At 39.5% G+C, this 15996-nt stretch overlaps 1 protein-coding gene across 2 annotated transcripts; it reads left to right on the top strand.

Annotated features, from left to right (window-relative positions):
• Positions 1-1010: 1010 nt before the first annotated feature.
• On the top strand, positions 1011-15494 carry LOC102795330 (LIM domain and actin-binding protein 1-like). Of its 2 annotated transcripts, XM_006784317.3 has the most exons (10): positions 1011-1095; positions 3867-4009; positions 4949-4994; positions 8584-9000; positions 10608-10662; positions 10765-10853; positions 11742-11820; positions 11974-12005; positions 12116-12249; positions 12326-15494. In XM_006784317.3, the coding sequence occupies exons 2-10, from the start codon at positions 3888-3890 to the stop codon at positions 13401-13403; spliced, it is 2052 nt and encodes a 683-aa protein (XP_006784380.2). In that variant the 5' UTR covers positions 1011-1095; positions 3867-3887; the 3' UTR covers positions 13404-15494. The 2 variants fall into 2 exon arrangements, with proteins under 2 accessions (XP_006784380.2, XP_035761099.2); XM_035905206.2 differs by lacking the exons at positions 1011-1095; positions 3867-4009; positions 4949-4994 and adding an exon at positions 5436-5535.
• The last annotated feature ends 502 nt before the right edge of the window (positions 15495-15996 follow it).

The following is a 15996-nucleotide window of genomic DNA, read 5'->3' as shown; positions in this document are numbered from 1 at the left end:
AATAAATATGTCCCCCATGTTCTTAAAAGAAAATAGGCTTGTGTGCTCCTGTCTCAGCCTTTTTGAAGTGTGTTGTTATAATTCTAATAGTTTCACTACAAAAATGTGATACCAGTTACTTCTTTTAAGTTGCAAGCAATGTATTTTAAAATGTTTTCAAAATAGCAACAGATCCTCATTAGATAACGAAACTGACTAAAAATTCTTCTCATTAGTAGAAGAGTGAGCAAATATGCATTTCTTTGGTAGAGAACACAAATTATTCAACTGAAAAACCGCCACTAACTTAAATATTTCACTTGGCCCGATTTGAGATGAGTTCAGTTCCCCGTAACAGCCTTGGCACAGAGAACAGATAGTACTTTGCTCAAGGACTCATACACTTGAGCAAAATGGTGGAAAATAAAAATTAAAGCTGTGATCTTCCTTCCTTGTAGCTCATCCAGCTGCTCTTATTTAGAAGGCAAATATCATGCAAACATTCAATGTCCCTTCCCTGACACAACCTGTTTTGACACCCATTACATTTAATAGGCTATTTTCCACAGGCAGGTTTTAAATAGTGGCTTTAGTAATGTTGTTGAGCTGGCACAATGCTATGTTTGACTTTGATTACTGATGGTATGTCTCACTTCTGTTTTTTCTATTTTAAGCATTTTACTGCATTCTGTGGATGAAACATTGCATTTTTATAACACTAGTACTACACTAACAATCAAGCTATTATGTTAGCGAGTTGAGGAACAGTTGCTGAAAACTGTCAAAAGACAAAGCACAGAAACCCCCCAAACCTATTTCCTTCACGTTTTTCTTCCCTGAGCTTTCCCGTCGCCAGAAACGGTCTTTCTCCGGAATTTCTAGATGGGAACAACAGCTCACCCTGCAAGCAAGCACAAACGCAAACATACCAGGTAGGAGTAATTTAACACCTAAGGTCATTGGTGCATAAAATCACGTGACGTTTGTCTCGCGTACTCCCACTGCACCTTTCTGCTCGAGCCACACCGGGCGGTGACGCAGTGGCGGCAGCAGTGTCAGGTGTCACACAGGTTTCACAAAAAAAAAAAAGAAGTGACTCAACGGAAGTTCGCACAGGTAAGGCGAAACCTAAAATAATAGCATAAAACGGGGTTTAATATACGTTGTAGCTACTATCAAAATAATAACGCCTATTTTGAAAACACTGAGGCAGCCGGTGACTGTTTAGGTCGAGATTTTGAATTTTATTGTCAAGCACGTGCACATACTTCTTCCTCCTCCTCGCTGTCTTCCAGGGAAAATTCCAAACCAGCCCAGCAGCTAAGCTTGTACTCTTAAGCGTAGTCACTGAGCTCTTTCGTGTAAAACTTAAGTAAAAACTTACTTTGAATAAAATTTTGAGCGTTTAAATCTTTAAAGTGTAGGTCTATAGGCTAACTACATTAGCTCGCAGTTATAACCACCATCTTACTGTTGCACCTGTAATGAAAGTTTTTTTTTAAAAAAATTCAAAAAGACGCGATGCCCCCTGTACAGGGCTGTTGTTCTTAATGTCGCGTCTGTTGCTCGCCTCTGTGCTGAGTCTTCACTTTAGACTCGGTTATTTTCGTCTGAACAGCTGATTTTGTGGTTTTGGTTTAATGAATAGTTGCATCATAGCTCATTAATGTGTCAAACAATGCGGACTCCTCCTTAGTTGTTACCGTGTTGTGGTTACTTGTTGTCACGGAGAACTTTACTTTAAATAAGGGATAAAGGTCAGTATATAAACGAGTTTTTGATAAATTTATAAAGATTCTAATTTCTGTATTTTTATCACAGCGCACACACCAAATCTTAGCTTCAGTTCTTTTCAGGCTTTGTTTAGGATGTATTATCCAAGTTACCTCTGATATAGTCGATGTTCCTGTTGAAAACCTGCACAAGTAACACAAATAGTAATTGTCAGAATTGTGGATCAGTTGGAAAAGGACAGCTAAGAGTTAATAATATAATCCAGAGATGACAGCGTGACAGTTTTTGAAAGATTAGATTATTTGTTGTCATACTAAAAAGCCATTAAACTGACTTGCATTATGTTTTATTAAGTGCATAAACGGTAAATGTATTTTTTCCCCTTTCAGGTTTCCACATAAGGTTGCTAGACAGGAAGTCAGAATTCTGAGCGTTTGTTTTGCATACCTAGGAAGCATTTCATTCTTTCCTTTGTATTAGTGTACAATTTTTGCTGCCTGTCGATGAGCGGATGAACACCTACATGTAGAAAATCTCTCTTTCTAATAGTAGGGATTTGTGTTTGCTTTTGAATCGTAGACGTCCTTTGTGTTTTCTTTGGTTTCTTCGGGCGTGTAGTGTTTAAGGATATGCAAAAGAGCGGATAGGCAACTTTAAACTGAAATGACCTGTATTATCCTTGTGGCAGATTGGTAGCTTGTCTAGGGTGTGTCCCTACCTTTCAATCGCAGTGCATGCAGGTATGGACTGCAGCCCCTGGATAACCTGCAAAAGAATCTGAAGTTTAAAAAGATGAATAGTACATTTTTCAGCACAGCTATCAAATTTGAATGAAGAAGTAACTGGCTACAGCAAAATATACAATTAATCAATTGATAAACTGACTTTCCTGCCAGGCTTAAACATTGTAGCAGTAATGAGTAGCCTCTCAGAACCTCATAAAAAGTTATTCTGTTGTTAATCTGTGTCTCTCTTAAAAACTCTAACACTAACCTCAGAGTAAATGAAATGAATTATATATAACTGACTAGAAATACATCTTATAAATATGTAATATGTGCAGTCATGTTTAATCACGTTTATCCAAAAGTGATTTCATGAGCACCAGTTGTATTGGACTATGTAGTCTATGTAGTCAGTCCTATGGCGAAATTCAGTCCAAGGTCCTGAACACTATGCTTGTCCCAATTATGATGATGATGTAATGGGGACGCCTGAGTGAAAAGGTCCAGCTAGGAAGATAAATGATTACTGACTGTGCAGTGATTTCCAATTTATAGCTTTACAACCTACTGTCTGAGCACTAAACCAGGGTTTCATGGGCTAACATTCAGCTAATCCATCCCTGCTGACTTGGAACACTGTACCAATAAAGTATGGGTTTGTCAGGGCATTATTCATGACAAAGAAGACATTTCTGTTTGCTGGGAATGTGGTTGTTGGACCTTTATGAATGTTGGTTTTGTAAGGACAATGGGCTCACGCTCCACTGTTATCAGTTTGTGTTGCTGTCTTGTAATCAAGTGGCACAAGCTGGAGAGCAAGTTTGAACATGTTTACTTGTGTGTTTGCATCCCACACTTCATGTGCTTGTTCTCCGTCATATGTATGTCAGGAGTGAGAACCGATATCTAACAGAGTGCATGTCATAGGCCTGCACATGTATTTTGAGTGCAAAGTTTCACTCTGGCATAAATCTTCTCAAGAGGTTGCGTATGCCAAGAAAGTGGTGTTGCTGTCAGATAACTTGGTGGACTGATAGCAAATGCAGATAGGAAGAGGGAGTCTGTCACTTTATTTCCATGAAAAGCAAGAATTCTTCATTCAAGTGTCTAATAGAGGGAACTAGAGGACTGGCCTTGCTTTTAAAAAAATTATATTTTTTCTTATTTGTGACTTTTCCCCCGAAGATGGAGAAAATAGGAGACAACAGAAACATCAGTAAATCAGTGCAGCAGAATAGTCAGTTGCCCACTAAAGACATCCCTTAACACACAAGGGACCATATTGCCTTTGCGTCAAACAGATACATGAACTGTAGGGTTGAGATGCCTGAAATTTTTTTGAGTATTAGTGTCAGAAGCTAAGAAATGCAGTCTGTATTCTAATACATATTTCTTACATTAGGAGTATTTGTGTTTTGTTTCTTTTAGGTATTTGGTTAATTGGCCGACATGGAAAGCAATCCATTCAGTCGAAGGAACTGGGCGGCACAGTCCATGCGTATCACTGCGAAGGAGCTGTCTCTGGTCACCACCCGAGGGAAAACCAATGCCATTGCAGAGCGCTTCTCCAAGTGAGTAACACTTGCTTGTACTTTTAAAATGACCCTAATAGTAAAAGCTTAAATATACACTTATGTACTGAAAACTGAACACGTAGACGACAGCCTACTATAGACCTATGTGATTTGCTCTTGTGGTCTCTTGATCTCAGTCACAATTTCAGTATTTTGTGTGTAATATATCAAAAATAATTGGGACTAAAATGACTTATATTTGAGTTTTAAATGGTAAATGGCTTTACTAGTCCCTAAGGACCCCAAAGTGCTTTACACATCCAGTCATCCACCCATTCACACACTGGTGATGGCAAGTTACATTGTAGCCACAGCCACCCTGGGGCGCACTGACAGAGGCGAGGCTGCCGGACACTGGCGCCACCGGGCCCTCTTACCACCACCAGTAGGCAACGGGTGAAGTGTCTTGCCCAAGGACACAACGATCGAGACTGTCGGAGCCGGGGCTCGAACCGGCAACCTTCCGATTACAAGGCGAACTCCCAACTCTTGAGCCACAATCGCCCCTACTATTCAAGTCAAACTTTAATTGTTGCGGAGTGCATTACATGTTAAACATTTTTGCAGTTAAAGACTAGTGATCACTGATCTAAAGCACTTACCAACTAGTTGATGATGTATGGCTAAGGCCTCTTAATATTTTATGATTTATTGTTTGTGTTACACAGTGCTAAAAATGACAAAGAATGCTATATATTTTCTGTTAAAGGTATAAAAATATAAAATAAACTAAATTAAAACTTTATATAAACACAACAAAATCAGACAAAAAAAACCAACATTAAAATTAAATTCAAGTCTATCACTTATTGAGCTTACATTTTTTACATCTCACAAGGTTCTTGAAGGAACAAATGGGCCTTTTAGAAAATTAAGTGTATCTGCTTGTTATTGTTTTGAATCACTAGATGTCAGTGTTGTTTCTTTCTCTCTCAGGTACCAGAAAGCTGCTGAAGATTTGAGTGCAGAAAAGAAAAAAGGAGTAAGTACTTCTCTGAACAGATGGATAGTAGCAACATTTCATTTTCCAGTGACATCAGTTTAGAGTAATTTCTATTTTACCATGAGTTAAATAGTTTTGTGCAGCTGTTCCTGAATTTAATACATGAAAAAATAGAAAGAGTTCTCACATAAAGATTATCACGTCTTGTTTATAGCATTCTGATAATCCTGTCATAATGAACGGCATGATTAAATGATGTTTTTCTATGCAGCACGTCCTGCTTCATTTGCTCAGCATCCCCTAGTAATGGTGTTCAACTAATTACAGTATGAAGAGTGCACATGCAAACACACAGACTCACCATGCCAACACACTGTCTGGGCCAAATGTCTTGTCCTGGCTTACATCTCATTGGCCACTTGTTGCGATGGGCAGGCTATCAAGCCCATAATCCTACTTTAGTGTAATCCCCGTGCAATGTTTCCAACTGTAGGTTAGCTGCCTTGTCAGAAAGACTGGCAAAAACCTGGACTGGGATTAAACCAATAACCCACCAGCTAATACCATGAAGAAATATGAGGTATTGTAGCCATGGTTGTGTATAATATCGTTATTGTTTACCAGTAAGGGTAGTTAGCTTCTTTTTTCTATGTTTAATGATATGAATGAGGATGACATCAGCCTTTCTTCCTCTCCCATAGAAACATGATGTGACTGCATTAGACAGACACTACCCTGTGTTATTTTGTTGTAACGTAACTGTAATGAAACACTGCTAGTGTAAATAGTTGGATTAACCACTGTTTTGTCTAACTTATGCTTTAGACTGAATCATTCTGGTTTACTTGTATGTCTATGAGGTAGGTGTACAGCTCATTTACCACAAAGGTCTAGTTACAGTATCTGAGGATAATAGTCATCTCCACGTGTGTCTGAGACAAGTTTGAATGAGCAGCGTAAAAACGCCATCTGGCTGTCTGTGTGTGTGTGTGTGTGTGTGTGTGTGTGTGTGTGTGTGTGTGTGTGTGTGTGTGTGTGTGTGTGTGTGTGTGCTTGAGGTGGGGGAAGGGGGAAATGAATAATCTGTCAGATAAATTACATTAAAAATTGATAACAATTTTGTTGCATAGTTATGAGGGACCAAACGATTAAACTGCAAAGAGTAAATGATGTGACATTATGTTAATATTCACAGATTCAACAACAAATGGTTACAATAAGAAACTGAAAAATCTATTTTTTTCCTCACAGTTTTTATCCTTTTATGTGATGTAACAATTCAGTATGAGAGCAACTTATTCTTATATTTTATATGTTGTAATTTGTTGTGTGAGGGGGATTATTACTTGGCAGGATCATCTATCCAACATGTATTTTCCTCCTGCAACCAGGGAATCTGCAAACAAAGCCTGTCAAAAGGGTCTTTGTGGTATCTGATGGTGTAGCTGTTCTCAAAATATTGATGAAGTGAGTCAAATTCAGTTGTTCTGATAACTCTACACAGTCCTTGTAGCTTAAGCAGTATTAAGCAGAAAAAACTAGGGAAGAAAAAAGAAATGCACTGGGTATAGGGTCTTGCAGTCTCAGCTAGTTTAATACTATGCTATAATTAGTGCAAAATATTCGGCAAGTACCTTTAAATTCAGAAATCAGTGGCCATCAAGGCAATTGTGTAATACTCTGTGATGTGGTTCTTCTGACAGTGTTCTGATGGGAGAAAGCAGGTTTAACAAAACATGAATCTTTAATCTGAACTTTTGAAGTGTAGTTCCAGTTCCAGAGCAGCTGGATAATTAGCTGAGGCAGCTCTGAGTAGCTTGAACCTGGTTGAAGTTCATCCACAGCGGCCATAAAAAACCCTTTAATTTGTGGAGCTCTGATACTGTGATTCATCATGGCAGAGGGGAAATAAAAAAACTATTTTAATCCAGTGAGTCTACGAGTATGAGTGAGTTCCAGTTTGAATCATGACATTTAATGTTGTGATATTTATTATATTTATTTATAGTATAAATATAGTATAAATAGGGTGTCTATGTTCAGACTGATGTAAATTCTTACATGTCAAGCATTTAACACTTAAAAAACCTGTTCAGCAGTATATAATTACTGCCTGTGTTAAAAAAAAAAAGTCCATTCCATTAAGTCTCCATTGAGTACTACCGATGAATCTCAAAACTCCTAAAATGTACACAGTCTCCAGTATGATATGAAAAGTATGACAAAAATGTTCCACCACAACATCACAATTCATTGTTAAGCTATTTTCATTTTTTACTAAGAATTTGTTGATGAATAATTCTGGTACAACCATTGCTGTTTTCTAATAACTATTTATTTTAATGTCTCTGTCCATGTTTTTAAATTTTGTCTTTATCCTAAGACTTGTATTATTTGGTCTGGTATCATAAATCCCATAGATACGGTTTTGAGTCACATTATCTTGATAATGTCATTTGGGATTGAAAGGCTGTCCAAGTCGTCACAGTTAACAAAGAGTTAACTTTTCCCTGTTTGAATCATTTCCTGCTCTGGTTTCCTGGGTATTCTGACTCTCTCTCTTTCACTTTCCTGCTGTTAAAGGGGCTGGACTAGCTCTTACAAGTAGATCTTGTCTTGCTGCTAGCATCCGGGAGGGCTCTGCCTCCCACTATCTGTCTGCACTGTGACCTGTAGAGGACCAATCAAAGGACTCCCACATCTTTTGCTGTCTAGTTGTGGTTACACCTCGTTCGGCCATTTCATCGCATTCAAGGTTTACTTTCTTCCTTTTGGCTTGAAAATCAAGGGCCAGCTCCATTACTTTTCAGTTATTTATATTCCTTGTGGTCTTGCCTGACAAAGACTGTCATTGTGCCTTTGTTATTTTGTCCCTGCTTTTTTTTTACAGATTTCTTCTTTTGTCTGTCCGAATGTTAATTCAACTCTTTTTCAGATGTACCAGATTCATTTTATTCACTATGTCCGAGGTAGTGGTGTCTAGTAGTGGATGGGGTTTTGGCGGGTTTTTTTGGTTTGGTTTTCATTCACTTGTAATCTCTACTTTGGTTTCTTTTATTCAAGGAGATTTAATTAAGTTTAATTTAATTTAGTAATAGCATAACTTGTTTAAATGTTCACACAGGAAGCTTTGATAGAAAAGTTCATGTTACAAGTTGATTTCTTACCATTCTCACATCCTCTTTTTTTCCAACACTTTCATAATTAAGGAAGTTCATGCCTTCTATTATTGTGCCATTCTGCTTGCTGCTGTCTTCCTGTCACTGGTGGCAGCAGATAAGTAGTGAAAAGAGTTGCTGTCAGTGTCTTTGGGTAAGGTAGAAATTGTCATGTGGAAAGGAATGCAACTGAAGGATCTGTCTCAGATATCTCCATCTTGAGCCAGCTGTTAAAATTCAGCAGCTACAGCATAATATTTATTTCCTGGACCAACTTTGAACAGCTGTTCACCTAATCCTTGGGTGAAGCCAAGTTCAGACTCAGGCATTTCCTTTATTCCATTATATGGGACTGTGGATAAAGCTGTATGTCCTAACAGTGTATGCGTGTATAGTTTAGCTTATACACAGTGATTTTATGGTAAGCATAACATGCTCAACATTAAAAAATTTTCTTTTCTTTCTTGCAGTCTTTTGACAGCGGAACAGTAGCCCTGCGATCTGGCAACCTCAGTGTTCTGAAGAAGCGCTGGGAGCAAGGAGGAACCGGTGATCAGGACAAGCCTTCTTCGGTTCCACCTCCACACCAGCCCATCTCACGCCACAGGCCTCGTACCTTGAACAGGCCTCCTTCTGTTACTGAGCCTCCGGTAAAGAGTCCTGGCCCACTGACAGATCAGGGAGGTCACCACACAGCCAATAGTGTTCAGCAGGCCTCAGCAGCTCCAGAGATTGAAGACCAGAGAGGGATGGAGAAGGAAGAGATGATGAATGAAAAGCTTGACCAGCACGTTCCAACCAGCCCGTGTGCCTCTTATGAAAAGCCCAGAGTGCCTTTGAACAACCTAAAGATGAAGTTTGAGAAAGGAGAAAAGCCCACGGAAAAGGTAAAATATTTTGCTTTAGATATCCCTGTAGCTGTGGTCACTGTATCCCCACCATGAGGATCTGAGGGTAAGGATTTAGTACTTTTGGGTAAAATAATTGTAACCATAATGCTGAGTCAGACCAGTCTTGTGCAATATTAGAAAAAAGACTGATGGCACAATGTTTCCCACATGTAGTGAGCTCCATGTTGCCTTCGTGACCATAGTTAATTAGCACATTTAAAACAATCTTACATGCTAATTGCTTTGCTGCAACAATCTCTGTCCAACAGTATACTAGTGACTCGTAGTTCATAAACAGAGATAAGAAGCTCTGAGTCACATATTAATGATTGATAAAAACCTGTGACCGTCCTGTACGTGCAGAAATACTCAGTGCTTAGTGTAGTTTCTGCAGATTTTCAACATCCTTCATATTTACATTGTTTTAAATGCATTACCCATTTTTACCCAGTTTCTTCTGTTTTCTGAAGGAGCGCTTGTCCGTGTGAATTTACCCTTGTTCTCCCCAGCACCACCCACTCATCTCTATCTTTCATTCATTCAGGCCAAAACAACAAGTATGCCACTCTTTATCTTCTGTAACAGAGGAATGCAGAAGCATTCCTGACCTGGGGCCGTCTCATTCCTCACAGGATCCCTTCTGAGGAGCAGTTGTCTTTATCTCACTTTTTATTAGCTGCAGTGTGTACCCTGCTCTACTGGGATTTTCCCAGTCCTGGGAATCATATTTAATTTTTTTATTGTATTTTCTTGTGCAGCTCTGTATACACCATGTACTGCAGTCAGGAAACAACCTATAAAATAAAATGAACTAAGTTGTAGTGTTTTTCACTGCTAGTAAAGAACAAGTGAAATTTATATTACTAACATTTAAAAATTAGACTGGAGCCTTTATAACTGAAATGGTTATGTAACCTTATAATCAAATATAGTGCAGTGCACTCTTTGCCCCTGTCTGGCTGCAGCTTTCAATATTTTAATGCTCTAGTCGGTGTTTGATTTGCATGGCAGGGGCGGTCTGCGAGACAACAGGACTCCAAAGTTCCAGTGAAGCAGTCTGTAGAAATGGGCTATTTTAATTGGTCCAAACCAGTTCATGTGTGTAAAGGATAGGTGGTGCGAGAAACTGTGTGGTTTTCTCATTTGTTTGAGTAAAACAGGCATATTGGCAGACAAACGCACAGAGCTCACTCTTTAGTAAAGTAGAGTGGAATAATTTTGGTTCTTTGCCCACTTGCAAACGTGTGTTTGGTTCTTTTCAACCAAATGCTGCATGGCTGTCTCTGCAGATACCGCTCTGGTTACTGCCAGGTATTCACTGGATGCCTGGAAAGCACATCAGCTTGATTTTGTGCATTTTTTACTGCTGAGTTCAATATCTGCTGCTCAAAACTTGCAGCTTGTTTGGGTTTGATCCAGTCCTACAGGCAGTGTGACTATTGACCACTTGCCAGTGACAATGCTATGAATAAAAAGATAAATGAACTGATTTAGGCCACAATTAAAGGCAGGGGAGGAGCAGAAAACAAATTTATGCTTAATAGTTCATAACTTCACCTTCATAAACTGATCTTCAGAACCTATCAGTTGTTTTATTCTTCCAGGGTGGCAGAGCAGCACTTCGCAGTACTTCATCAGATGACGTGGAGCAGCCAAGCAGTAAGCAAATATCAGTAGCATTAATGAAATGCAGAAAGATTTGGGTTTAATGCAAAACAACGTCAGGCAAGGCACTTAATTTGATCCTCTCTTCTGCTTCAGGTCGCCCTGTGCTGAGGCGATCATCATCTCTGAAGGAAAAGATGGCCAAGTACCAGTTTGCTGTTGCTAAACAAGAACAGACACATTCTGTGAGTTCATGTAATAGAGGTTCACAACAAAAACATTGAAAATCCCAGTAATTAAAAGATTACCTGGTATTTTGGAGGTTTTAAGAGAATTTTAATGAACATGATTCAAAGTGATCAAAACAACAATCAAAGTCCAACATTATTCATTACATATGTTAGTTACATCTTACCCGTACTGAGTTCGAGCCCCTTTCGCTTTCAGAGCTGCATTATTTCTTAGTGACAACAAGCTGCCTGAAAAGTTCCTCTGAGATTTTTGGTCCATGTTGACGTGACAGGATATTAACTGTGTGGATATATGAGCTCATTGTCATGTTCAAGAAACCAGTTTGAGATTGAGTTTTGTTACATGGAGTGTTATACTGCAGCCGTCAGAAGATGGGTACACTGTGGTTATAAAGGCATGGCCATTGTTAGTAACACTACTCAGGTGCTGTGGTGTTTTAATGATGCTCCCTTAGTATTAAGGAGCCCAAGGTTTCCCAAGAAAATACCCCCCACAACATTACACCACCAGCCTGAGCTGTTTATACAAGGCAGGCTTGATCCATGCTTTTATGTTGTTTACCCTACCATCTGAATGCTCCAGCAGAAATAGAGACCATGCAACATTTCTCCAGTCTCTGCTCAGTTTGTAGTTCAGCAGATCATCGTGGCCATGTTTACATGCATAAATACATCCAGGTGCTGTTATTGCCAGCAACTCATCTAATCTTTCCCACACAGAAAATGAATTTTATCATTCAGCACAGACCATTTGTTCTACCTTGCTTTTGTAACTCATGCTTCTCTGAGATGTTTACCTTTTTGTACCAGAAACAGGTGAACATCTCATTGTTTATTATATAACAATCAATGTTTCTCTCTTCTTCTCTCTTTTTCCTCCAGGTTTCGGCCCCACAGTCATCTGCTCCAAAAGCATCTGCATCTGAAAATGAGAAAGTAACGCCTGTGCCTGAATGCAATGGTTGGTCTTAAAGGATACTTGGAGGATACAGTCATGTGCAAATTTCATTTTTACTGTACATATTTTTATTTAAAACACTAGTGCTACTAGTCTGCTTTACCAGTCTTAATAATTGAGCAGCAACTGAGCTTGTTTATGTTCTTTATGTTTTAGGGGACAGCACGGAGCAACCAAAATCACCGCGGGTGAGTCATCACAGCGAACAGTAGACATGCACATATCATTAACTTAAAAAAAAAAAAAAAAATCAGCCGGTGTTAATTGTCAATAAAGCTGACACTATTTATGTTTTTAGAAGTTTCGCCCACCAGAGAGGGAGACGTGCATTGCTTGTACGAAGCAAGTGTATCCACTGGAGAGACTTGTGGCCCATCAGCATGTCTATCACAAAAGCTGCTTCTGCTGTATTCATTGCAGCACAAAGCTTAGGTAAGCATTCACACCACATGCTTCCACTTCTATATCATAATCTCCTCTCATGTAAATAATCCTGTCTGTTTTATAGTCTTGCAAATTATGCTTCTCTGCATGGAAACATCTACTGCAAGGCCCATTTTAACCAGTTCTTCAAAGCCAAAGGCAACTATGATGAAGGCTTTGGTCATCGGCCTCATAAGGAGATGTGGGAGCCGCGAGTTGACGGAGATGAAGATGTTGAAGCGGTGAAGCAAAAAGAAGAGAAAACTGCAACAGTGAATAGTCCAGCTGAGAGTGCCTCAGACATGCAGCCAGTCCCAGATGGGGAAATGTCTCCACAGGTTAAGGTTACAGATCTGACCGCCTTACTGGAAAAGCAGAGTCGCAAGCAGACAAAAGTGAGCTCTGATGAGAAAGCTCAGTCAGAAAAGCCAACTGAGAAACGCAAACTGAAGATCGACTGGCCTCCCCGGATGAGTGAGCAGCACACCGGGACAGAATCCCTTAGTCCAGTCACAGAGGACATTGGTTCAAGCCGACCCTGGCGAGCCAAGTGGCCTCCAGATGATGAAGCGCCTTCAACTTTCCAGAGCTCAGAGCGCGCTGAATTGAAGAGCCTGAGGAGGAGCACTTCTCTTAAGGAGCGGATTCGGCCTTTTACAATAGCAGCCAAACCCAAGTCCACAAACCCCGCAGGTCCTCGCGAGCCTCGTCGCCATCTCAAATCTCTGCAGGAATGGAGAGCATCTTTTGAGGAAAAAACATCTTCTGAAGAATCAACCAAGGAAAATAAGCCAGAAGTCCAGCAGGAGAAAAAGCAGGAAAAGAAAGAGAAGAAGATGTCTCACATGCAAAGTGAAGATAAAGAGACCATCTCTGAGGGGGACGTGGCGAGTCAGGTTGAGAAAAAGAAAGAAAGAGATGAAGGAGTAAAAAGAAATACAAAAGGAGACAAGGTGGCTGGGGATGAGGGCTCTTTGAGAAGCTCGTCTCCTGAGATGCCAATCAACCTTTCTCCACCATCAAAGCCAAACCAGAACCGCACCTCCCAGGATGTGGGCTTCTGGGAAGAGGACAAAGAAGGAAGTGATGCAGAGGATCTGAGTGCAGAGGATATAATCAAGAAGAACCGCTGTTATGAAGAGGAGGAGGACACTGAGTCATAGAGTACCTGACAATTTTACTGTCACTTCCTTACACCTTAAAGCCGTATATTCTCAGTTTATACGTAGATTATAATTTTAGCTTTGCCAGATTTTATAGTGATGCAAAAGTGTGTAATAGAGTATGTGCATTCATGCATATTTATATATTGAATACTGCCTTATGTTAACAGTTAATAACTTAAAATGCAAAATTTTGTTTCGCATACTTATTTTCATTATATAGTTTAAACATATCTGATGTATCTTGTTTATGACTGATGATAATACTGGAAGGCTGGCCTCTGTTAAATTGAATCATTGACTGTGGTCATTATGTGCAGCGTGAGCAGCATATTATGTGCAGGAGGTGTATCCACAATCTATTATAATTTATGTGGCACTTAATAGTACTCTTTAACTACAGGGAGTACCAGACTGCATGCAGCCAAACAGTCATAACGTGCAAGAAACAGTCTAAATATCTGCACTGCTAAGATGTCAGAAAGCACAGATATTACAGTTTAGGTTTTACACTTTGATTTAATTTCAATAGTAAATTAAAAAGAAAAAATTAAACAGAAGTTGAACAATTATGTGCTTGCTAAGAATTTACCTTATCTCCATACAACAACAAAAGCCTTGTCTTCTCTCAGGGATGAAAATACTGTCCATTAGTGTCAGTACTCCCTAATAGCCATCCCTTTGTTATGTAATTACTTTAATTTTTTTTCCTCTCTGCAAGCGTCAGGCATATTGAAATCACTTAATTTTCCCAATCAATCAATCAATCAATCAAGTGTACTATGCTAGCTGTAGCCTATCTCAGCTACCATAGGGCGAGAGGCAGGGTACACCTGGACAGGTTGCCAGCCTGACGCAGGGCTCCGCATCTCACTATGATTACATTTGTGCATCTGAACATTCAACTATCACAAGGCCAGCTGCTTTTACTTTGTTAAAGTAACTAGATATTTAGGTATACAGACAAACAAGCAAGTGAAGTCCAACACCATGCTGCTGGGGGATTTTTGCTTTGATAGAAGTACAATTAGCGCTACAGTGATACATCAGAAAAGGCTTCGCTTAGTCTCAATCATAGCTGAAAAAGCCTCGATATGTTATTTATTTAGAGCTTTTTGATTGTGATGTTACAAGTTAGAATATTTTTATTATTAATCACCATTGCCACAGTACAGAACTTTTTCTGGTAGGAAACTTTTCAGTTGCATACCCTTGGGGCCTTCAGATTTTTTTTGTTTCATTCTTCTCAAATGTAATGTTCACACTTTGTATTTTATATTGGTGGGATGTATGTTTTTAATAAATTGAACAATAAACCTTGGGTACCACAGTCTAAGCTGTCCGTTCAATGGAGGATTTGAGCAAAAATGGACTCTTTTAATGTATAAACTACACAGGAACACAAAGGTTCATCTAGACCAGGGGTCAGCAACCTTTAGCACCCAAAGAGCCATTTGGACTCGATTTCCACGCAAAAGAAAACACTGGGAGCCGCAAATACTTTTTGACATCTAAAATGATGATAACACTGTATATATTGTTTTTTTTTTTTTGTTTTTTTTTACCTTTATGCTTTGTGTGAACAACTAAGGTGTGTTGCTTAAATCCATGAAGTGCTACAGAGAAAATTGCATTTTATTTATGTAATTAACACATTTTGAACTCTTAAAGAAATATAACAAAAGGAAAGACACCCAGCTGAACTAAAATGATCCATGTTGCAAACAAAAACTGTGAGCCGCCACCCTTATATGCTTTTGGGCTTTTGGAGCCTTGACCTGACTTTTAAAAAAATAATTGGAAAAAAAGCGCTATGCTGCTAAAAGATGAAAAATAGATATTTGCAAAATTCTGCCTAAATATGTATTTTACCTGGTTAATGTGTGTGGCGGGGCGTGGTCTGCAGCGCTGCTGCAGGGGAGGCGGACGGACCTGAGCGGCATCCGCAATCACGCCTCGCCGCCTTAACGTCTGTGCTATCTATGCTGTTGTGTTGGTATGTGTCGAGCTGTGAGCTTTAACACCGGCTGTATGCGTACAGCAACCATGTGTGAAAAGTGGTCAATAAAAAGATGCTGAAAAGCGTGTTCATGGAAACATCGTCAGGTCTGCTGTGGTATGTTTACAATGGGACTTCTGCTCCTGAACCTCTGCGCGCAGCGTCTGCAAATCGGAGCTGTACAAAGTCACTTTCATCTTTACGCAGGACTGTAAGCTGTCGTCTGTGAGGCGTGAGCGGTGTGTTTTTAACGTAGTTCACGGTGGAGAACAGCTGTTGACATAATGTGGATCCGAAGATCGATAATTAGCCTACCTGGGGTTGAAAGTCTTGATAAATGCACGGCGTTTCGGCGGGTATATCGGCTTCCGCAAGTGTGACGCTTATTTTGAGCGATCAAAAACCAAGAATATAATTTTATATTTATATTTCAATATCACAGTAATCTTCCAGTTTAGAACTACAAGTTAAAAAAGAACTAACATAAATAAAATACACTTCAGCTAATTAAAAAAAAAAAATTTTTCCCAAACCACACGGAGCCGCACTAAAAGGACTAAAGAGCCGCAGGTTGCCAACCTGACCGTTGTGTCA

The sequence above is a fragment of the Neolamprologus brichardi genome, chromosome 5, assembly GCF_056152115.1.
Source record: "Neolamprologus brichardi isolate AB-2024 chromosome 5, ASM5615211v1, whole genome shotgun sequence".
In the NCBI taxonomy this organism is placed as follows: Eukaryota; Metazoa; Chordata; class Actinopteri; order Cichliformes; family Cichlidae; genus Neolamprologus; species Neolamprologus brichardi.
This window is presented reverse-complemented; position numbering and strand designations above follow the sequence as displayed.